Here is a 20056-nt window from a genome sequence, read left to right as displayed (position 1 = left end):
ATACATTACATATATACAATCATTTATACATTTTCTTTTCTTACACATTTAAGGGGTAAGAGTGGTATTACCCCCATAAACATAAGAAAATAGATTGAGTATTCAATGTATTTTTGTTGAGCCCGTAGAGAAAACATGTCTTGGCTTGGATAAAATGTCGTCTGTCAGTCGCTTCGCTTCAAGTCTCCCATTTGATCACTAGATCACCTTTAAGGAAGCACGTAGAGTAGCCCATCAGCGAGAGGTAATGAAATCTTCAATATATTTCTCGATTTGCTATATCACTATGCTGTATTTCGTTTGCTGCGCAGTATTAGGCGGCGTAGTTGTCGGATGAATATGAACAGGCAAATCCCAAATCATCGTCTCAACGTCTAAAGTCATTGGCCCTTGCCAGTTCACCGCGGTTTCATTGGGCATCTCTAACAATTTAGCAGTAGTGACGAATTCGAAATGTAATCTCCACTTGAGCGTCATTAAATCGGTAGTAAAGTCAGGAGTTACGTGCAGCGGTATAGGCAATACCAGATGAGAGTATTTCAAGCCCATGCACATTTCATGATGTTTGTTGTAACTGACTAACGTCGGCGTCGTTGCTTTTCCTCGCCTGTAATCTTCGGAGACGTGTTCCTCGGACTGCAATGCGACCGAGACTTGAGCGCAGGAGACAGTAGCGTTTGAGAAATCGAATGTCCCGACTATGTCCTCCCCGAGTTTGTAAGAATTTTTGAATAGACAGAATCTTACTACGCGTCCACGTCCGTTCGTGATGTTATAAAAGTTCGGGCTACGTCTGGCTGTTAAATTCTACATGGAACAGTGAAATCTTAAGGCTTGACCAACAAACCTATTGATTTTCAGTAATAAATTTAACAAACCTGAAGAGTCTGCAGTGCAACGTCCAAGGGAGTTTCTCTGTGTTGCGTTTCCATGAAGGGATTATTCGGACTTAAATCCACGCTGTCATTGCAAGCTGTTACTTCAGGCAATTCTGTTGAAAGTTATTTGATATGTTCAAAATGATTAAACGTTGTTTTAATAAACGAGATTAAAGAATGAATTACCGCTTAATGAAAGTACTCTGAATGGAACTCTCAGTAATTTTATAGCTGTGTTCACTCTTTGCGTTCCAACAGTAATTTTGTAAGAATATTTTATTGCATGTCCTCTATAAGACGGGGGTGCATCACTTGGAATTGTCTCTCGATAGATATCTATAAAATTTATATGTACAATATTTTCATGTCAAAAGCGTGACATATCGAAATTAAAAACTCACATGTTTTACTTTCACCAGGGGATAATCTTAAATCACAAAACAATATCTTTGGCTTTGTATTTAAAACAACATGCCCATTATCCTGCTGCCATGGAGCAAACGTTGTATCTGCAAGATTATTACTTATTATAAAACCTATAAGTAATCATAAAAATAGCAAGGACGAAAACTTGATTAACTCACTCGCGTTGATAGCTCCCAATCGAGCTGTCGTGTTTATCTTTTCTGAGAGGACAAGTTTACTGTTCGTGGAGCATTGACAATGCACCTGAGCACTGGCCCACGCAAGGCTCTCGAAAATATCACTGAAATGAATAATTACGCTTCGATTTTTGATAGAAATAAATTAAGATAATATACTTCACCTGTGACTTTGAGAAATTTGATGTATGGGATTCGGAGGATTGCTAAACGTAACCAAACACTCGATAACTTCCCCAGAAAAATATACTGGCCCCCTAATTAATTTCGCCGTTATTTCAATCATGATGTTTATTAATTATGACTTTTAATCTTATTAGATGTATTATATTTACACCGCAGTACATTAACCTTCCGTGTCATTTCATGAACAGAATTTTCATGAGGGATTTCAATTACTATTTTTATGCATTTGATACGATAAAAATGTGTGATTTTCGTTGATTTTTAATAGATACTTTAAATCGATGTTGAACTTGAAATTCGTACGAGAATGTGTAAATGTCAAGATGTAGCTTTCGTGCAATTAACACTTCATCGATATTGATACACAATGCGTCAATTTCAACTTAAATATTATTTATTCCCTTGCAAACATGATATTTTTGTTTAAATCTTGTTGATCTAGTTTTCATTGCTGGCAATTTTATTTATTACTATTAGGATCTTATGAGATTTTATCTTTCCAGTACATCTTAAATGCTTCAATTTCGTTTCATACATAGTACTTATGCGTGAAATAAATTAACGAGTGATTTCTTGAAAATGTGAGCATATTTGTGAATACGAACATGATAATATGAGCATAATTTATTCACAAATGAAGTATAATATTTGTACATGCATAAAAAATCACAATTTTACGTTTGTTTAGTTATTCTGTATAATCACGTTAAAAGTTGAATGTTATATTATAATGTCGAGAATCACTGGCTGCGAAATTTTTAATCAGAACGATGACAAATATATGCTGTACGCAGAGTGGTATGATTCGTATTTTAAAATAATATTGATGGAAACGGCAGGAAAACCATTGATTGGTGAGGTTAGTATGGAAATCGCGTTTATTAACTTCAGTAAATGAATAATAATAAAAATAATAAGACTTTATTTCAACCTTGAACCCAAGAAATGTAGACTTGATTTATATTTACTATTCTAATTCCCTCATCTTTTTCTTTCACACAAGCATATACTCTTTCTCTCTCTTATTTTTATTTTGTTTAATTACTATACACTTAGCTCTAACATCCTTTATATACTATGTACAATATCTGTGTATTTCACATCAGATCTGCTTACTTCCTTTCCTGTCATAGGTTTTTAAACCAATTTTCTATCTTTTCATCTATCCTTCCACTTACTATGACCGGTATTCAAAATCGTTGCTTATTTTTATGATCGTCTTAAGCTATCTTAAGCTTTTGCTATCCCTATCTGTCCCATATTTCCAGTCCCTGTCTTGTACAGGAAACAGTCTTTCCATTTTCCAGAAGTTTGTTACTAAATATTTCAATATAGCACATTTATCATCAGACAGGTCACAGCTCGTTTTCTCCTGTTTTTCCTAATATCTGTTCCACCTTTCTGTAATGTCACACTTAACTTGTGCTATTAATTGCTATCTTCCTTTCCTTCTTTATTCAGATACTCCAGGGTTCCTATTGTCCTAATATATTTGTATCTTAGGTTGTACTGTAATTTTTCTATCTTTACATCCTGTATTTGTAATTGGGCATCAAAATTCATTTTTGTCTGTTCTTCACCTGTTTGTCTGTGAGAAGGGGACTATAGAGGTGGTTGCAACACACGGGCAATTATATAGTAAAAATTCTTGAATAATTCCTGGTTTGTGCTTAAGAACGTTATCCTGATATAAATAGTATAATGAACACACTATTTCACGGATCGATTCTTTCTTTTCCAAATGAAATATTACTAATTGTCGTTTTTTAAAACTTGTATAGCTTCAGATATCATTTACAGAAACAGGAAAAGACTAACGCACATTTGAAAAGCTCAGATAACATGACAAATTGTAAATAAACATTGTATGTACACATTGGCAATAGAGAAATGGCTTAACCAGTATAACGTCCAAAACTTTTTGTGCTATTAAAATTCGCTGTTCTTCAATGTTTCTCTGAATATTTAGGCAACAACAGATAATAAATTTTTAATTTTTTCTCTGCTACTATTTCTGTCTTGCTTTTATTCTTAATATTTTCCTCTTCGGTTCCTTGAGCATTATATCACGTGAATATCTAATCCGAGTACCTACTTTGAGTACCGTAGTTGAACTCTTCCTGCCCAATAAATGGATAATAAAGTCCTTTTTATAGACTTGAAGTTACCGTTTAGTAAATGCCATTTGTACATTACAGATGAGTACCGATGATGTGAATGATTTTTCTCGCGAATTGTCTAAATCATCTGACGAGTATTTCGAAGAGACGAAAAGAATATTTTGTGGCAAGGATAAAACAATAAATTTCCTTGTCACAGAAGAAACTTTTCAATGGAGGAACAAATTGTGGACTCTCGGGAAAATCAAATTAAGTTCTCCATCGGATACTCGCTTTATATATCAAAGCTTCCAACAGTTATTAAAAATATACCAACCTATGCAAGATAAGATGAACACAATGGGAGAAGAAAATAAAATTTTAATAGATACAAACAAAGAATTAAGTTCAAAAGTGAATCAAATGATTAAAATGAAAACTGCTATGGAAAGAGATCTTTATAAGAAGTTTGTACTCGTCTTAAATTCAAAGAAAAAGAAGCTCAGGGAATTAGAAAGGAAAGTAGGAAGCACGAATGAGGAATCAGTTTATAATGCATCTACAGATGAAGGCGAGTCAGAAGAAGAAAAAGACATTGTGGAAAAAAAATCCACGCGATGTACCATAGCCACTAAGAGAAAATCAACAAATAAGAATGTTAAAGATACACAAGAAAGTAAAAAGAAGATTATCTCCTATGAGATAAATCCTAAACCTTCTACAAGTAAAGAAGGTACAACGACGACAAAATTAATTAATTACGAAGAACAGAGTTGTAGCTCTGAACACAGAAAATCAACAAGCAGTTTAAACTTTTTCGAAGAAGTACCTGAGGAAGATTTATTTTCTTAATCATTTATATTTGTTGTCTTTTTATACTTAATTTTAAAAAGATAATTTTGTGCAATGAAAAATATGGAAGCGATTTATTTATTCCAGTGAAAATTCTTATTGGTGATTATGTTTATCTGTGTGACAGGTAACATAATTTTGTCTAATTTATTTAATAATCGATATCAATGAAATTGTGTAATATAAATGATTATTACAAAAGTGTATTGTACATACATAAATGTTCAACAACTCTCTTGTATTCGTAGATTTTAATAAAATTACAAAAGGTCGTGTACATGTCGCGTGCTAGCCATCTTGGCAACTCTTATTGCATCAGGTCTCAGATCAGGTCAGGGTCAGACATCAGACCAGACCACTGTTGGGCACATCGTGGGATTGTAGCCGAGTGACGTACATGCTTACTTTTTCAATTTAAAAGTTCCATTAGATCTCGAGTGCGAAGACAAGCTTGGAATTAAAACTAATCTCGAAAATAAAACATAGTACGTTATCTGACTGCATGATATTTGAAAATCCCACGATGTGCCTAACACTCGCGCACGCCCCAAAATCCTACGATGTGCCCACCACTGGTGCCCAACACTGGTTAACACTGGTCCGAAGGACCACATGTATTGAAGTTGAGTGAAGTAGAGTAGAGTGGAGTAGTGTGATTATTTCAACAAGTGAATGCAAATTACTACGTACGAATTATTCTGCATGGTTGATTTGATTCGAAAAGAAAGAATTAAATAAGCGAATGGTAGAATGATTGAATTATCGTCGAACAAACAATGAAAAATTTTTTTCCTTATCGATAATAAATCTTCACCTGCAAGTGTCACACTTATCGAGATAAAGAAGAATGTAACATTAGATAGAACGAAATGTGATTAATGTGTTAAGTGACGAAGTAGTGTTCGGACATTTGAAAAAGTGAAGATATCGCATTTAAAATGGAAATTAATAAAAAACACGTAGTCTTGGTGACGGGGTTCGGTCCGTTCGACAATCACATTGTTAACGCCAGCTGGGAAGCTGTCAGAGAATTAAATAAATTATGCGCTAATTCGAAAGAATTGATAGACGTGCACGTGATCGCAAAAGCAATTCCAGTTTCGTACGAGGACGTGAACGCGTGTATACCGAAACTTTGGGAAGAACACAAGCCTATGGTAAAGATCTTTATTTGTAGAAAGGCTCCTCTAATCTTTCACACATAAACAATCACACACTTTTTCTACTAGGTAGTCTTGCACGTAGGTGTGAGTTCGAATGCAAAATGTTTAACTATAGAGTGTTTGGCTCACAGCACTGGTTACGTGAGATCAGACATATATGGCAAGTGCCCAAAAGAAAGCACCGTTGAACCTGAAATTTTTGAAACTAAAATCGATGTAAAAAAGATATGCAATATGATCAACGATAATTCAGAACAGATAACATGCAATGCTTGCATTTCACGCAACGCAGGAAAATATCTGTGCGAATATATATTTTTTAAGTCCTTACAGATTTCACCGAAAAGAACGCTATTTGTCCATGTACCTGATTTTCATCACTATTCTAGTCTACAAACTGCTAAAGGATTATATTACATATTATGTTTCTTGATTAATGATGTAAAAAATAATGAAATATAGGATAATATTACATAGTAATACATATATAAATTATGTATAATGTATATAATATAATGTATATTATCAAAATTATTAATAAAATGTTGTAACATTTCAAAAGTGTATTATACGATATAAAAATTATTTTTTATAGACATATGTACATTATAAATTTATTGCTGACTTGTCTATGATCCTCCATGCTGAAATCTGGTACGTGCTGGTGGTATATTGTATCTAAGTTCTAAAAATTCTGGTTTCCTTATCATTAAAGCCACATGACCCATTTGAATCGCACAATCAGGGTTTACATTTGAAGGTAATAATGTACATTCTCGTTCCAAAATGCACGCCAATCCTTCTAAGAGCTCCACAAATCCCATTGAAGCAGCAGATTTACGCAATCTGTTTACTTCCTGTTAGGAAATAAAAGAATGTTACGAAAAAAAGTATGCGACTTTAGTGTGTTGTAACTTTACCTTATAAAAGTTTTGCGTTTTTTCTGGTAATTTCCTTGCGTGTCTTAAGATCTTCTGAATATCAGATTGTAAACCAACTTGACGAATCCAAGAAGGTGCATACTGAGTATAACTTCTTTTCTCATTTGACCTAACTGGAAAACTGAGGACGGCATCTTTAGCTGTATCGATTGGACCCAAATTACTGAAATTACCCAACCAGGGCACAACATCTAGACCCGGTTCCAATACTGTTAACATTAAGTTCGATTTCTTTTTTGTATCTGCCCATGAGTATATAAAACCGTACCACTCATTATTCAGTAAGCAAAGTGCTACCATATTTTCAACCTGCAAGAAATTCTTTCATTTGTGGGCACTTAAAAATATAAACTTGTTGAGATGTTACCTTCAAAGCTCCATGTAACAGTACGCAGAAGGATGGTATTTTCCCCTCATCACCATTCTCATCCGTATCCGAATCTTCTTCCAAAGATATCCCTTGCATACTTGAAGTCTTTTCTGTAGCTAATGGCAATACTAAATGCCTAGATATAGCGCTAGGACTACCGACATCCGCTACCGATATAAATCCACAAATTTCTATAGTTTTTGATATCATCAAGCCAGACACTAATTCAAAATCTGCTTTCTTGGTATAGGGCTAAAATAAGATTTTCATCTCAAGCTTGAAGCAATTTATCTCTTTTAAAATTATTTACCATTGGAGCTGGTGAGAGAAGAATACGGGAACCTAAGTGTCCGCACTTCAAGTACCCATGGAAAGATACATAGTTAGTTTCTGCTAATTTTTGGAAACAAGCTGTGACTGAATGTTTTGAAAGTGGTGTTTCAGGAACTAATACCACACTATCACCCCCAGCAAGCTCGACCAATCTTTGGTACAGTGGTAACCCAACATGCAAGCCAGCATCTAATAAAACATTAAAAATAGTCAGTTTCAGAAAGATAATTAAGTTGCTATGTTTTAACATACCTTGTTGTGATGCAATGCAAACCACGCTTAATTTTCCTGGATAAGGAAAAGGTAATGGAAATGGATTTACATCTCTCGTTACATTCAGTGAATTCAAGGATTCACCCAAAGACATCGGTCCTACTCCAGGATTACCATCGGTAATTAATACTACTTGACAAGCTGTAGTATTACCCCATTCTGCCATAATAACATTGTTTACACCATGCAAAGCAGTTTCAATACAAGTCTTATCACATTCCTCAATGTTTTGCAATTTTGAACGTATGGTGTCATAATCACGAGTAAATGGACAGATAACTTCATACAATGATGAAAACACAACCTAAATCAAAAATACAATAGTTTGTCAATGAAAACTAACAAATAATATAATACTTATTGCTGTCATAAAAGTTATTACTAGGGCTACAAATTCCAACTTCGAATTTGCTTGTAAATAATGTAACAACGCATTTATTCCGTGTACAGCTAAATGATGCCTCGTTAATTGTTCATTTTGGTTATTTTCTCCGATCAAACTACCCGATACTGGACGTCTCATTGACAGAGACACGTCTAATGCTATAACTGTTGGCATTCTTTTTTATAAATCTTCTCTATCTACATGGATACGATCTTTCTCCAAAAGCAATAATTTCATATGCTACCTAAAAATTTGAGATTCAGTACCACTTTGTTTACTTTCATAACCTAGCAATGCTACGTCTATATATTAGAGTCGGCTATGGTTGGTTGCACCGGTTGCACTACACGAAACCTAGATTCCCGCGGTGTTGCTATTTTGTTCTCAGCTGTGGCAATATGCATATGATTTTTATTTTTATTAATGAATACTATACGCGAAGAAACTGCGTTAATTTGTAACAAATATTTACAATCAAATGATCATTTTATACGATTGAATCGGAATGTTTCGTTGGGCTATTCATGAAAAACAAACGCATACATTTGTGTGACTATGTGGTTATACGTGATTACAACTATGTTTGGGTACCTAATGCAATTTCTTACAAATTAAACATGATTAAAATAAGAAAGTCGGTAATGCGTAAATTAAGCGCATTATCAGAAATTCGATAAATTCGTAAGCGAAGTACACATCTGTGTACGCATACATATATGTATGTATGTTGTATCTATAAGCAGTACAAGCATTTCTCCCATCAGTCCATCATTTTCAAATGTGTGCGTCATCAGCTGATCTGTTTGCGCAAAGCGTAGTGGGACAAATAACACTTGATATAACATGAATATAACGCTTAGGAGTTTTTTAGTCGTCGTGCTGAGTATTTTCTTCGCGAGATCTCCAAATTGTGAAGTTAATTATAAACTATAAATTGGAGTATACGGATTTTAATGAAATTGAAAGTCCGACCAACAAAAGGACCTGATACAATGCGCTTGGGTTTCATTATCTTATCAATTTCATTGCATTCTATTTTGAATGTGAATTCGTGGCATTTTAAAAACAAGCAATTATCTCCCGTTATACTTAGTAAAGTTCTTTATTCTTCAAACGATTTCGTAGGATATTGTCTGTGACACTAGAATTAACATAATATTGTACCAAAAGTTCCAGGCGATGGCGGCAGCCAAGTTGAAGCAAAACTCAACAAAACATCAGTGGTACACTATTTATGTGAAAAGATTTCGACTGAATACTTTAATATCTGGTTAAATTTGGAATTACTGGTGCCAGTTGTAATAGATTGTTGGGTAATTAATATATTATTATTCGTTTTTTTATGATAATACATTATGAGTGCATCATGATAATAATAGTGATTTGTTCCAGATTGATAATATGAAATTAAATTATGACAATGTTACAAGAACGACCAAAAATCAAGATGGTGTTGATATACGTATACCAGGTTGGGGTGATCCTCTTGTTGTCGAATATTTAGATCCAAGTAAAGCTTCTCCTGGAAGCTACTTCAAAGATATTGCTAACATGTTGGTAGATCAAATTGGATATGTTAGGAATAATTCTTTACGTGGTGCACCTTATGATTTTAGAAAAGGACCCAGTATGTATATTTATTGTTAGTGTTCATAATTATGTAGAAGATTGTTCGTAGTTCATTGAAACAAATAATTAGTTTAGATTAATGTCAAAGTCAGATTTCAAATCATCGGTTATTTTCAGACGAAAATGAAGAATTATTTAAAAAATTAAAAGATTTAGTTGAAGAAACTTACAACATGAATAAACAAACACCAGTGACATTATTAGCGCACAGTATGGGTGGACCAATGACGCTTATATTCTTACAACGTCAGTCGCCGACGTGGAAAGACAAATACATAAATTGCCTGATCACACTCGCAGGCGTTTGGGGTGGTAGCGTTAAAGCTCTTAAAGTTTTCGCGATCGGTACGTAATATGTTTGATACAAACATATTGGTTGTAAGCATAGATACATGTAATTATTTCACAATTGAAGGAGATGATTTAGGTGCATATCTCTTACGCCAAAGTACTCTGAAAGATGAGCAAATAACTAGTCCCAGCTTAGGATGGTTATTACCATCGAAATTATTTTGGAAGGATACCGAAGTATTGGTGCAAACAGCAGAAAAAAATTATACATTGTCTACGCTACGAGATTATCTAATGTACGATACAATTTGTACTGTAATCAATGTATCATCTGATTATTCACAATAACGTTTTACTAACGTTTTATTTACAGAGATATAAATGTCCCAAATGGCTGGGAATTTAGAAAGGACAACGAAAAATATCAATTAGACTTTACTGCTCCTGGAGTCGAGGTACACTGTTTGTATGGAGCTGGTATAGACACAGTACAAAGGTATGTCAATATGATTTTATCAGTCAAGTACTGAGCTACATATGTGACTCATTTCCCAGATTATATTATAAGCCTGGTACGTCGATAGAAGGGATACCTCAATTAATTCCTGGTGATGGTGACGGTACTGTAAATTTAAGAAGTTTAGAGGCTTGTAAATATTGGCAGGGTAAACAAAAACAGAAAGTTTATTCTCAAGTCTTCCCTGGTCTGAATCATATGGATATCCTTAAGAATAATAGTGTCTTAAATTATATTCAAACAGTTCTAAAAGTATGATGTTATCATCTAGGCCAGAGGTGGGGAACGTACGTCCTCCTTGTACGTTTTCAAATTTTATTCATATTTTAATATATATAATTACTTTCAAATAAGAAACGATTGCAAATATCCCACTAACTTAAATTTTCCATCAGATTTTAAAATTATTTTCCGTATCATTGCTATGTTAGTTATTTGTAACTTAATATTATTATTTTCCTTTTGTATTTCTGTATGTAATTAATTTATTTAAAAATACTTTCACTAATATCATTTTCAATTGAAGTGCTATTTGAATACGTAATTAGGTAACTTAAATGTTGCTTCTAGTGGTAAAAAGGTTCCCCACCTCTGATGTAGGCAATGACATCTTCATACATATATTTCTCAAAAGTGTAATTAAAATGAAAAGTATGACTCACATAATAATACTTTACAACATGATATAACACATAACAAGAATATGACAATGACATTTTGCGATTAGAAATAATAGTTGAAATACTGTTCTATAGAATGTATGTGTAGATATACATATGTACAATTATTAACATTCTTAAGTACTAAGAAAATGATGAGCGGTTTTCCGGTACGTAAACGCAAGAAACAATACATTTTTTACTTATGTACATACATAATTCGGATGGCGATATATTTTTTGCCATTTTTATATGTATATATTTTATTTATTAGTGTATGAATGGACTTTTTTATGAAACAAGGAAACAATTTTTTCTTCTACATTGGGATTTATATAATATATTAAAAGTTCGCCAACATATTTTTTCTACTACAAAATTTCAGGTACAAATTTATTAAATATAGATTGTTCCATCTTTATTTGTAACATAATTTCATTCATTTGAAAGTAAATGTTTACAGAATATTTAAAGATATTAATTGGTTTATAATAATGTATATTTATCGTAATAAAATCCCAATAAAAAAACAGCAGGAAACAAGTTAATATAAATCAGAGGTACATGAACAGGAATAAATGAAAATCAAAAGTATGTTCTTTTATTAATAATCACTGTCTTACCACTACGGTAATTTGAATTTCGCTGGCGAATTTCAATAAATATGCATATGATTGCATCACAGATTATAAGGACACAATGACAATCTAAGCAACAAATACATATATACATACATATATATTTCACGTTTAAAAAACTTGTTTAATATTTCAAAATATACATATTGCGGATATATATATTTTTCACAAACGCGTGTATATGCTTTGGCGCTTTCACCACTTACACTGTCCCTTAAGCTTTGGTTTCTTTTCTGACATTTAAATGTCGAGTTTAAAGAACACAACAGAAAGGCAGCGCAGGAATGCTCAAAATACTCTTACGAAAAATGCTCATTGTATTTAAGAACAAATTCTTCAATCGCCGTTTAATAAAAGTTGTTGATCCTTGATATTATACTTCTTTTTACAGTACTCGATAAATCGTTTCGTTATGTTCGTGTGCCGAGCAATTCGCCTTCTTATTTATCAAGCTAATATGCGTATGAATATAAAGTGGAAGGAAAGGTGATCGAAAGATGCGGCAATCAATCTATTGTCCAAATAGATTAAATTGACCTAATGTCAGTTGAAACCAGACGAGGATCTTAAGAATGCGTATAAACCTATCGCCAAAATTGTCACTACCGTTATAGTCTTGTACCTTCTAATGCGATACGGTATTCTTGGTGTAGATTGCACGATTTTAAGTCGACGTTGTCTTTCTCTCTCTTGTCGAGATGCATCCGCCTGTGCCTTCCATTCTTGCTCTTTGCGTTTTCGTTTTCGATCGTATTCTTTAACATCGTTAACGATAGATTCCGGAGGATATTCACGGTATAGCATCTTTGCTTCATTTAAAAGCGTCTCAAAAGGCAAATCGTCCGGTAACTATGAGCAAAATCTATATGAAATCTACTGAAATCAATACACATAAATTTACACCACAATAGAATGTTACTCACAGTACACAAAACTTTATGCGTATGGCCCATATCCGGTGTCGTATTAAAAATTTCTGTTGCTCTGTGGGCTACAATTACAGTACTTAAGTAAAGAGGCATCAAGGGAGGGCTACCAAGAAAATAATCAAACAATCTGTGTAACAGTTTTCTATTTTCCGCATACTTGTGCGCATACCAGGTTGTGTATTCTGCCAATGCAAAATGCGGAAATAATTCTACACTAAAAATATAAATCCGATTTAATAATGTCTATCGTGAGAAATATATTAAAATGTTTTTCTCATACTAACTTTTCCAAATGTTCTAACAAGGTAGGGTGCACTCTTTCTAGGAGGGCAAATATATAAAACAGTTCTTGATTTACTTTTTCCATTGTCTTCTCCATGAATCTTTCGAGAAATTCTAAAGAAATCGTCTCAAGCACACGTAAACTTTTTTCTAAGCCCATGACAAGCAAAATGGTTGCAGCTACATCATTATATCCCTGGTAATAACTAATCACGTATTATTTTACTTTGTACTACCTGTGTAGATATGCTTAAAATTGATGATTTTACAACGATAGCCTTTCGGCTATGAGAAATGTACACAATGATAAATGTATGCATAATACTAACTTTAATGTTGTATGTTTGTGAAGAACCCAACACATCAATTGTGTCAATTGTTCATGAAAGTTATCTATCTCCTCTTGAGTAGCATCCTGAGAAATATGACTACCACTACGAGCAACATCCTTTAATATTTGTTGATAAATTTCATTTGGTATGTGATTGTGTATAGTTTCTAGTCCATTCACGGAATAAATAGTTTCTTCAGAAAGCCTCAAAAGCTTTGGCCATAGAACCCTTCGTATATCATCTACAGATCATCTTTATGATTTCAACATTTAATTACTAGATATACAATTATTTTCAATAAGGAACCTGTTATTTCGTTTCACCATCTACTTCAAGTACGTTCGTGCGATACAAATCCCACAATCTACAGACAAATTAAGCAATATCAATGAGGTAAAGGTTCCTTGTTGATAATAATTGAACGAAAACACTGATAAAAATACCATTAACTAGACCCTCGCTGCTGCAACCCAGTAGTTTGAGTTCTCCTAATGTCAGATTCGGATTGACAACACTTCCCCGAATGATGTTTATCTTCATTTTCTCTCTGTTCGACAATGCCTCTGCATCGCCAAAATTAGGGTCTAATGAAGAATCATTGTCATCGCGATTTAACATTCCGTTTTGTTTACCTGACGAACTAATGTCCGCGAGATCAGGTATTCGCGGTATAACGTTATCGTACCATGCTTTCACGGAATCGGACATTCTCACCAGTGGTACGTCACTGTCAGAATCGGAGGTTTCTCCTTTTTTCGATGAAGAGTTCACTGTTTCAATTACATTTCTCCGTCGAACTTTCAGGTTATGATCTTCTGTAGAAATTGACATTTCCTCGGATGTTTCTGGGACACCGGAATCCAAAAACATTTTATCTTCTTCAGTTTCCATGTTCCTCGACATATCGAATTCATACCAAAAATTGCCCGGCACGTTTCATTGTACGAAAAATTTACAAACAGCTCCCTGAATTTCTGACAAAACGGCGACAATCTGCGACGATTTGGTGCGAGCTGTCAAGAATGACACGCATTGATCACAACCACCCACCGTCCCTCGCACAGAGCCACATACGGAGTAAAAGTTCCTTATTCTTAAAATTCAGCTGACGAAGCTGACGACTGACTGTCAGACGAGTGACGAGTGACGACGACGACGACTGACGACACTAACACTAACTACGTGACAACAGTGCGACGACGTGGCTCATCGTTTTTCTCATTTTATCCTACGCACCAGCGTTACCAGATCGCGGGATTTCTCCTCTTCCCGTGCTGTCCCCAGTAAGTACTATCTTCCATATACACTTACGTTATGTTACAAAATTGAAGTTGTACATCGCACAATTCGCCCGTATTGAATTTTTATATATTGTACAAAAGTTTCCTTATTTCGAATCGATGCTATTCATGTACTGCAGTTATTAGGCTCTCAACATTACCGATTTGACATGGTACAATTATTTTTCGAATTGTAGATGTCGTTCTAACAATGTGAAGTCCCGCTTGAAGTTTGCTGCGAGGTAATATGATGTGATGTAAGATACTCGTGTTCGACCATTGTATCAGAGTAAAAAGTAAGCAAAATTCGCCAATGTAGTGATTAACGAAAGCGGAAATAGTTCGTATCTTAATGCTAACAAATTTTTCTACAGGGTACTAAGGAAGAACTGGAAATGGCTAATGCATTATACAACATTATTTTCAAAAGATCCTCAACGTTCGTTCTGGCCATTTTGGCAACCAGTTTTATCTTCGAACGAGGACTCGATGTAGTTACAGATAGTATATTTGACAGCGTTAACAGAGGGGTACGTATGAAAAATGAATTATTATTCTTAATCATCAACGACGATTGATTCTGCACGTGACAAATTAATCGGAACATTAGCTTCGATATTGTTTCACAGAGCAAAGTTATGAAAATCATTATATTTAAACTCAATATTTTGCTTGATGTCTGAATGAATATATTGCATAATAAAGAAATTAGTTATCTTCTCATTTTCAAGAAACGTCCTTATAAGAGTAACTTAATTTTTGTTCCAGAAACAATGGAAAGATATTAAACATTTGTATGAGGAAAAATGAAAAATGTTAATTGCGTTGTACTAGATTTACGTATATATAATATGTTATAGATATGTTATATATCTATCACTGTACAAATAATAATCTACTAGAAACAATAAATTAAATTTCTTTTGAATGTAATTATATATGAACCATTTTTGTGTTTGCACTATTTATTGTTGATTTATTTATTTATGAATAAGAAAATTATGCCTATATAAATGTAATAAGACTTGTTTTTATGGAATAGGGAGATAAAGTATGCATTACATAGTATTAAATGACCACTGATAAAGCTTACATTAACGCGGTTTGATAAAACGACCAGAAAATAAAATCGTGTTTGTAAGTGAATCAACGATAATAAATATAAATGGTCTGTCCATTTTAATGTCGTTGCCCCACGCAGACAGCAACTCGTATCCAACTTCTAGAACATTTTTTACAATTAAAAATTTAAAAGAAATAATATAACTTACAAATTCAACAAAAGCAATACCTGTATCAGCCGCAGCTAGCGTTCCTTCCTCGTCTACTTCTATTTCCACATTTTGCAAGACATCTGTTACGTGTACTAACCCGTTGGATATCAGCGCAGTAAAATTTGCATTAGACCCAAAAATGTTCTCGATACCCATCTGCAATAATTTTAATTTCACCGTTTCTAATGTTAAATGAATTTGTGGGTAAATCTCTGATTATACCTACACGTTTTAGCGTTGGCTCCAAGTTAAAATTGCTTTCAATCTTAAATTTCGGAAGGTGAACAGTAACGTCTCGTCTCTTTAAACTTGCTAGAATCGCTGACACCGGAACTGTGACTAAATCTTCGGATAATATTCGAAGATACGGGTCATTTTCTCTACGTTTCGGCATTAATACCAACATCGATGTTTTACCGTCCTACAAAAACTTCATGCAAAGTTCGTTTCATTTACATTGGTAATTATATTTAAGATAGCGTACCGAATATGGGATTTCCAAAACATGCGCGTCGATTGAATGTACGTAAGCATATCGATAAACTGATTCGTGTTTCATCATATACGTTTTCCGGCATTCCCCGTTAGGTATGTAGAAACATTCTAACTTCGTCTTTGCTTTATCGAACGATTTCAACCAATGTCCTTTGAAATATACGACCGAAGTCAAAAGGATACGCGTATCGGGTTGAACATCGATCAGTGAAGAAAGTGCATTACGCGTTGCGTTGCGAATCCACTTGTTAATAAGAGCCGCTGTGTTTTTTGAATCTTTAAAATTTACGTTCTGTACGTCGCTTTTGTAACGCAATCGCACAGTATCTTCATAAGTATGCAACACGGGCAGATTTTCATGCACCCATAATCTAGCAGAGAAATCAATTTCTGTACCGTTCTCATTTCTCTGGAATTGTTTACAAGATATAACACAAGCTTATATTAATACAGTTTGTATTCTTGTAATGTATTTGGTACTGCACTTTCAAAGATCTTAAAGTGTTTTGTATAAGTTCCGTTCTCCGTGATTCTTCTTCTGGTAATCGTAATACTGAAATTAATTCCGATTTCGAATTGCCATTCGCGCCTTCCATTAACATTGTCAAAGCCATTTTCACACTTGCAGGTGATAGTACTAAATTTTCATTTTGGTATTGTTTGTTCAAAGTCTATATGCAGCACAAAAATAATGGTAGTCATCAGCTTAAATATTAGCGTACATTCGATATTTTTCTGTACCTGTGAGAAATGTGTGTTAAAGAGATTGCTACGATCTTCAATGTTCAATCCGGTTTGCAAGATCGAGTCTAAAAATGATTACGATGTAAATATCTGATTGTTTTGTTTGCGTTTCGTGGAAAGGAAACGCGGAAAACTACTGTCAGTGATTACTATCGTACTGTACGTAGTACTGCGAAATGAAGATTTATTAATGCAATCTGTATACATGTAATAATTATGATATAAAAGAAACATGCAAACATGCGGATAGTTTTGTTAAGTACTTTTAGCACCTACTTATTACATAATTGTTATATGCAATGTTTAGAAGCAATTTAATATTGTCCATTGTTAAGTTAAATTCATATTTAGTTAAGAAGCAATTCTTGTTATAATTATTACGTTTTATTGTTGCAATTATAAACATTAACCTGAATCCGGTATGGTTGAATCAATACTGGACGATGAATGTTCTTTCGTTTCATCGTTAGTACTACTAAGAGTATCAAGAGGATTCATTATTCTGCCTGTATAGATAACCGTTCCCGTGGTTTCTTCTTCGATGTAAAATACAAACGGGCGATCCACATGGAATGTTTCATCCTCGATTTTATTTCCGATATCAATTTCTAGAAATGAGAAACAGTATATGTATGTACAGTCATAATTGCTAGAAAATAGTTTAGATACAGTTATAAAGAAAATACCGGTGGCCACGTAAGCCGTAGTTCCATTCTCATTCATTTCAATCCCTGTTTTTTGTAAAACATCCGAGACTTTCAGCTTTTTCGATTCTCTTCGGAATTTAGATATTCCCGTTAACGTAGCGGTATCGTCAAAAATATCTCGAATCCCAAGCTAATCGAGGAACGTATAAAAAAAGAACAGTAAACTTTAGACACAAAGTGGGATTAGTAAGTGTGTACCTCACGTAGGATAGGTTCCATGTGTGTGGAGGATTCGAACTTAAATTTTGGAATGCGGAGATCAACTGGTACATCTTGCATGAGCCATATATGTCTCGTCAACAAGAACGGGTTAATTTCATTGGTGAGAGTGTCGATTCCATTCAACGTATATGGTAACACTAGATACATAGCAAACTTGTGACCCTGTAACAAATTAAAGTGTGATAGAGGAACGAGGGTTAAAGCGACTAGATTAAAATCATATACAATAAACATACAGCGTATGGAAGTCGAAGAATTTTAGCATCTAATTCGCGAGACTCGGAATAATAAAATCGGCCCACTGTATGCATGAAAGGTACATCCACGGTTTTATTGTCTTTCGTATGGAATTTGCCAATTCGCGTGTTCTCTGGTTTGAAATATTTGCGTTGCCAAGCTCCTTTGAAGTACAATCCATTCAAGATTAACATTAAGGAATTTTTGACGCTGTTCTCTGAAGACGTAAATCAAGATAAGCCGGGGATTCCCATTATACACAATTGGACGTTCGCCTTTTAATATGCATCTACCGTCTTCGATGAGCCGATCGATATTGCCATTCGTCACGTTGCTGATCCATGCGTTCATTGATTGAACAAGTGGTTGCGCGTTCGAAAAATCCGCGCTAATCACATCAGTATCGTAAAAACTTTTCACGATTACTCCGTACTGTTCCCTAAATGTAATATTTGAATCGATATAAATTCGCGAACCGGTATTCAAAGTATAGTCCGGTGAATAAGCCTGTAAAAAATGGTATGTTTGTTTGTATAGATAATCAATCCTTCCTTTTCGTATATGTTTAACATTTCCATGGAGAGTTCACCTGAACAGATCGCAAGATAGAGGAAAATCTATCCCGAGTTGCTGATCGAGTAGCAGGTAATTGCATCGCTACGGCAATCTGGTAAGCGCTTTCATCTACAGCTCCTTCGTATAACAGTAGCAACGCAAACTTCAACGATATCGGCGAAATGAGTAAATTTCCAGAGTACTTCTTACTTGCAGTCTACGATACCACGAATTGTTAAAATAAAATTGCATTCATAAAATTAATACAGAACACTTCTATAGTAATATCTATAAAAGTAATTAGTATGAGATTAAATTATCATGTTTGTTACTTTAAACAATGCCCAATCGAAAATACTGAAACGTTCGCCTTGATAAGGTATAAAATCATCATTATCATTACGCGTAACAAAGCTAAAATCAGCGGTCCCATTCGACAGGGATTGCGTTTTCTGCGATTTGCTTTGCTGTAGTACAAAAATCGCAATCACCAGATAGCCTGTAACGGAAATCAGTATGATTATAATTATAAACTTGAGCATAATCTGTGCTGTAATCTAAAGGCCAATTATGCAGTCTTGAGCCGACGATTAGGAAAATGTCAAGGTCAGGCGTACGGTCATCGTTTGTACGTACAAATTGTGAAAGACATTAAGCCCCTTAGCTTCTCTTGTAATATTTTAATACTTATTTTTGTCAGTAAAAATGAAGACACACAAGCATGAATTACTATGATAAAAAGGACAAAGTTATTAATACTTGCTGTTTCTACAATAAACTAATTTTTCCTAATTTTAAATTTACGCTACTCGACAATCACGGAGCTTAATTATATTTCTAGAACGTGCGAAAAAAGAAACGAATTTCTCTTACCTAATATTCCAATGAAATATGAATTCATTGTAGCTTCATCAGCTGAAGGCACAAAGAAATGACAAAGCTAGCACTTCGTGCTCGATTCACGCGAATGATTTCGAACGATTTAATCACAGAGAATCGATGCGAGACGCTATGCTCATCCAGCGACGCCGCCGAATGGACAAACGGGTTGAGTCTCCGACCGACCGGTTCCACCGGCGGCCGACTCAACCCATTCAGCAAACGCGGTTTCCTTATTTATTGTATTAAGTACACGTATGATGCTGACTCACGTACGTCCAATCCCGCGAACATTGCGACAACT

General features: G+C 34.3%; 8 protein-coding genes across 10 annotated transcripts; 4 read left to right on the top strand and 4 right to left on the bottom strand.

Annotated features, from left to right (window-relative positions):
• Positions 1–5: 5 nt before the first annotated feature.
• Positions 6–5019, bottom strand: LOC108630374 (RAB6A-GEF complex partner protein 2). 2 transcript variants are annotated; one of them, XM_018033662.2, is made up of 7 exons: positions 4834–5019; positions 1645–1737; positions 1463–1584; positions 1280–1387; positions 1065–1214; positions 879–991; positions 6–807 (listed from the first exon to the last, which is right to left on the bottom strand). In XM_018033662.2, coding segments are annotated over exons 1-7 (1119 nt in total). In that variant the 5' UTR covers positions 4836–5019; the 3' UTR covers positions 6–276. The 2 variants fall into 2 exon arrangements, with proteins under 2 accessions (XP_017889151.1, XP_017889150.1); XM_018033661.2 differs by lacking the exon at positions 4834–5019 and having other exon boundaries at positions 1645–2444.
• On the top strand, positions 2382–4894 carry LOC108630376 (DNA repair protein XRCC4). The gene is made up of 2 exons (XM_026818042.1): positions 2382–2525; positions 3865–4894. Exons 1-2 carry the CDS (start codon positions 2397–2399, stop codon positions 4615–4617), a joined length of 882 nt encoding a protein of 293 aa, XP_026673843.1. The 5' UTR covers positions 2382–2396; the 3' UTR covers positions 4618–4894.
• Positions 5020–5028: 9 nt separating the features above from the next.
• LOC108630377 (pyroglutamyl-peptidase 1) lies at positions 5029–6374 on the top strand. Its single transcript, XM_018033664.2, has 2 exons — positions 5029–5774; positions 5847–6374. The coding sequence occupies exons 1-2, from the start codon at positions 5556–5558 to the stop codon at positions 6240–6242; spliced, it is 615 nt and encodes a 204-aa protein (XP_017889153.1). The 5' UTR covers positions 5029–5555; the 3' UTR covers positions 6243–6374.
• Positions 6329–8669, bottom strand: IntS14 (integrator complex subunit 14). Its single transcript, XM_018033686.2, has 6 exons — positions 8080–8669; positions 7677–8001; positions 7402–7613; positions 7089–7343; positions 6701–7030; positions 6329–6637 (listed from the first exon to the last, which is right to left on the bottom strand). Exons 1-6 carry the CDS (start codon positions 8254–8256, stop codon positions 6410–6412), a joined length of 1527 nt encoding a protein of 508 aa, XP_017889175.1. The 5' UTR covers positions 8257–8669; the 3' UTR covers positions 6329–6409.
• Positions 8670–8681: 12 nt separating this feature from the next.
• Positions 8682–15072, top strand: LOC108630389 (group XV phospholipase A2). 2 transcript variants are annotated; one of them, XR_003389840.1, is made up of 8 exons: positions 8690–9174; positions 9253–9395; positions 9475–9709; positions 9829–10056; positions 10127–10298; positions 10376–10498; positions 14837–14935; positions 15014–15072. XR_003389840.1 is itself a non-coding variant. In XM_018033687.2 (7 exons), exons 1-7 carry the CDS (start codon positions 9036–9038, stop codon positions 10775–10777), a joined length of 1260 nt encoding a protein of 419 aa, XP_017889176.1. In that variant the 5' UTR covers positions 8682–9035; the 3' UTR covers positions 10778–10937. The 2 variants fall into 2 exon arrangements, 1 of the variants encoding a protein (XP_017889176.1); XM_018033687.2 differs by lacking the exons at positions 14837–14935; positions 15014–15072 and adding an exon at positions 10558–10937 and having other exon boundaries at positions 8682–9174.
• LOC108630392 (TBC1 domain family member 20) lies at positions 11758–14639 on the bottom strand. The gene is made up of 5 exons (XM_018033691.2): positions 13803–14639; positions 13357–13600; positions 13030–13233; positions 12740–12959; positions 11758–12665 (listed from the first exon to the last, which is right to left on the bottom strand). The coding sequence occupies exons 1-5, from the start codon at positions 14260–14262 to the stop codon at positions 12360–12362; spliced, it is 1434 nt and encodes a 477-aa protein (XP_017889180.1). The 5' UTR covers positions 14263–14639; the 3' UTR covers positions 11758–12359.
• On the top strand, positions 15014–15572 carry ox (ubiquinol-cytochrome C reductase complex subunit oxen). The gene is made up of 2 exons (XM_026818044.1): positions 15014–15169; positions 15408–15572. The coding sequence occupies exons 1-2, from the start codon at positions 15035–15037 to the stop codon at positions 15447–15449; spliced, it is 177 nt and encodes a 58-aa protein (XP_026673845.1). The 5' UTR covers positions 15014–15034; the 3' UTR covers positions 15450–15572.
• A 77-nt stretch (positions 15573–15649) lies between these two features.
• Positions 15650–19969, bottom strand: LOC108630369 (uncharacterized). The gene is made up of 14 exons (XM_018033644.2): positions 19747–19969; positions 19206–19372; positions 18908–19090; positions 18612–18825; positions 18318–18535; positions 18058–18243; positions 17839–17989; positions 17563–17760; positions 17150–17217; positions 16894–17079; positions 16398–16817; positions 16140–16334; positions 15931–16069; positions 15650–15861 (listed from the first exon to the last, which is right to left on the bottom strand). The coding sequence occupies exons 1-14, from the start codon at positions 19772–19774 to the stop codon at positions 15734–15736; spliced, it is 2481 nt and encodes an 826-aa protein (XP_017889133.1). The 5' UTR covers positions 19775–19969; the 3' UTR covers positions 15650–15733.
• Between the last annotated feature and the right edge of the window lie 87 nt (positions 19970–20056).

The sequence above is a fragment of the Ceratina calcarata genome, unplaced genomic scaffold (genome assembly GCF_001652005.2).
Source record: "Ceratina calcarata isolate Rehan_Ccalc_2016 unplaced genomic scaffold, ASM165200v1 scaffold72.2, whole genome shotgun sequence".
NCBI classification, from domain to species: domain Eukaryota; kingdom Metazoa; phylum Arthropoda; class Insecta; order Hymenoptera; family Apidae; genus Ceratina; species Ceratina calcarata.
Note: the sequence above shows the minus strand (reverse complement) of the source record. Positions and strands in the feature narration are given on the sequence as shown.

Excerpts from the sequence above, each read along its gene's own strand:
- LOC108630374 (XM_018033661.2), bottom strand. The coding sequence starts at position 1,766 with ATGATTGAAATAACGGCGAAATTAATTAGGGGGCCAGTATATTTTTCT. Across the intron at positions 1,585-1,644 it reads CAAATTTCTCAAAGTCACAG|TGATATTTTCGAGAGCCTTG; the intron begins GTGAAGTATATT and ends TATTCATTTCAG. Across the intron at positions 808-878 it reads TTGCACTGCAGACTCTTCAG|AATTTAACAGCCAGACGTAG; the intron begins GTTTGTTAAATT and ends TGTTCCATGTAG.
- LOC108630376 (XM_026818042.1), top strand. The coding sequence starts at position 2,397 with ATGTCGAGAATCACTGGCTGCGAAATTTTTAATCAGAACGATGACAAA. Across the intron at positions 2,526-3,864 it reads GAAAACCATTGATTGGTGAG|ATGAGTACCGATGATGTGAA; the intron begins GTTAGTATGGAA and ends TGTACATTACAG.
- LOC108630377 (XM_018033664.2), top strand. The coding sequence starts at position 5,556 with ATGGAAATTAATAAAAAACACGTAGTCTTGGTGACGGGGTTCGGTCCG. Across the intron at positions 5,775-5,846 it reads GGGAAGAACACAAGCCTATG|GTAGTCTTGCACGTAGGTGT; the intron begins GTAAAGATCTTT and ends TTTTTCTACTAG.
- IntS14 (XM_018033686.2), bottom strand. The coding sequence starts at position 8,256 with ATGCCAACAGTTATAGCATTAGACGTGTCTCTGTCAATGAGACGTCCA. Across the intron at positions 7,614-7,676 it reads TTGCATTGCATCACAACAAG|ATGCTGGCTTGCATGTTGGG; the intron begins GTATGTTAAAAC and ends ATGTTTTATTAG. Across the intron at positions 7,031-7,088 it reads TGTTACATGGAGCTTTGAAG|GTTGAAAATATGGTAGCACT; the intron begins GTAACATCTCAA and ends AATTTCTTGCAG.
- LOC108630389 (XM_018033687.2), top strand. The coding sequence starts at position 9,036 with ATGAAATTGAAAGTCCGACCAACAAAAGGACCTGATACAATGCGCTTG. Across the intron at positions 9,175-9,252 it reads ATTATCTCCCGTTATACTTA|TTCCAGGCGATGGCGGCAGC; the intron begins GTAAAGTTCTTT and ends TTGTACCAAAAG. Across the intron at positions 10,299-10,375 it reads ACGCTACGAGATTATCTAAT|AGATATAAATGTCCCAAATG; the intron begins GTACGATACAAT and ends TTTTATTTACAG.
- LOC108630392 (XM_018033691.2), bottom strand. The coding sequence starts at position 14,262 with ATGTCGAGGAACATGGAAACTGAAGAAGATAAAATGTTTTTGGATTCC. Across the intron at positions 13,601-13,802 it reads CAGCGAGGGTCTAGTTAATG|ATGATATACGAAGGGTTCTA; the intron begins GTATTTTTATCA and ends GATGATCTGTAG. Across the intron at positions 13,234-13,356 it reads CACAAACATACAACATTAAA|TTATTACCAGGGATATAATG; the intron begins GTTAGTATTATG and ends ATACGTGATTAG.
- ox (XM_026818044.1), top strand. The coding sequence starts at position 15,035 with ATGGCTAATGCATTATACAACATTATTTTCAAAAGATCCTCAACGTTC. Across the intron at positions 15,170-15,407 it reads TTGACAGCGTTAACAGAGGG|AAACAATGGAAAGATATTAA; the intron begins GTACGTATGAAA and ends TTTTTGTTCCAG.
- LOC108630369 (XM_018033644.2), bottom strand. The coding sequence starts at position 19,774 with ATGAATTCATATTTCATTGGAATATTAG. Across the intron at positions 19,373-19,746 it reads ATATTTCATTGGAATATTAG|GCTATCTGGTGATTGCGATT; the intron begins GTAAGAGAAATT and ends TTTCCGTTACAG. Across the intron at positions 16,818-16,893 it reads ACACTTTAAGATCTTTGAAA|AGAAATGAGAACGGTACAGA; the intron begins GTGCAGTACCAA and ends AAACAATTCCAG.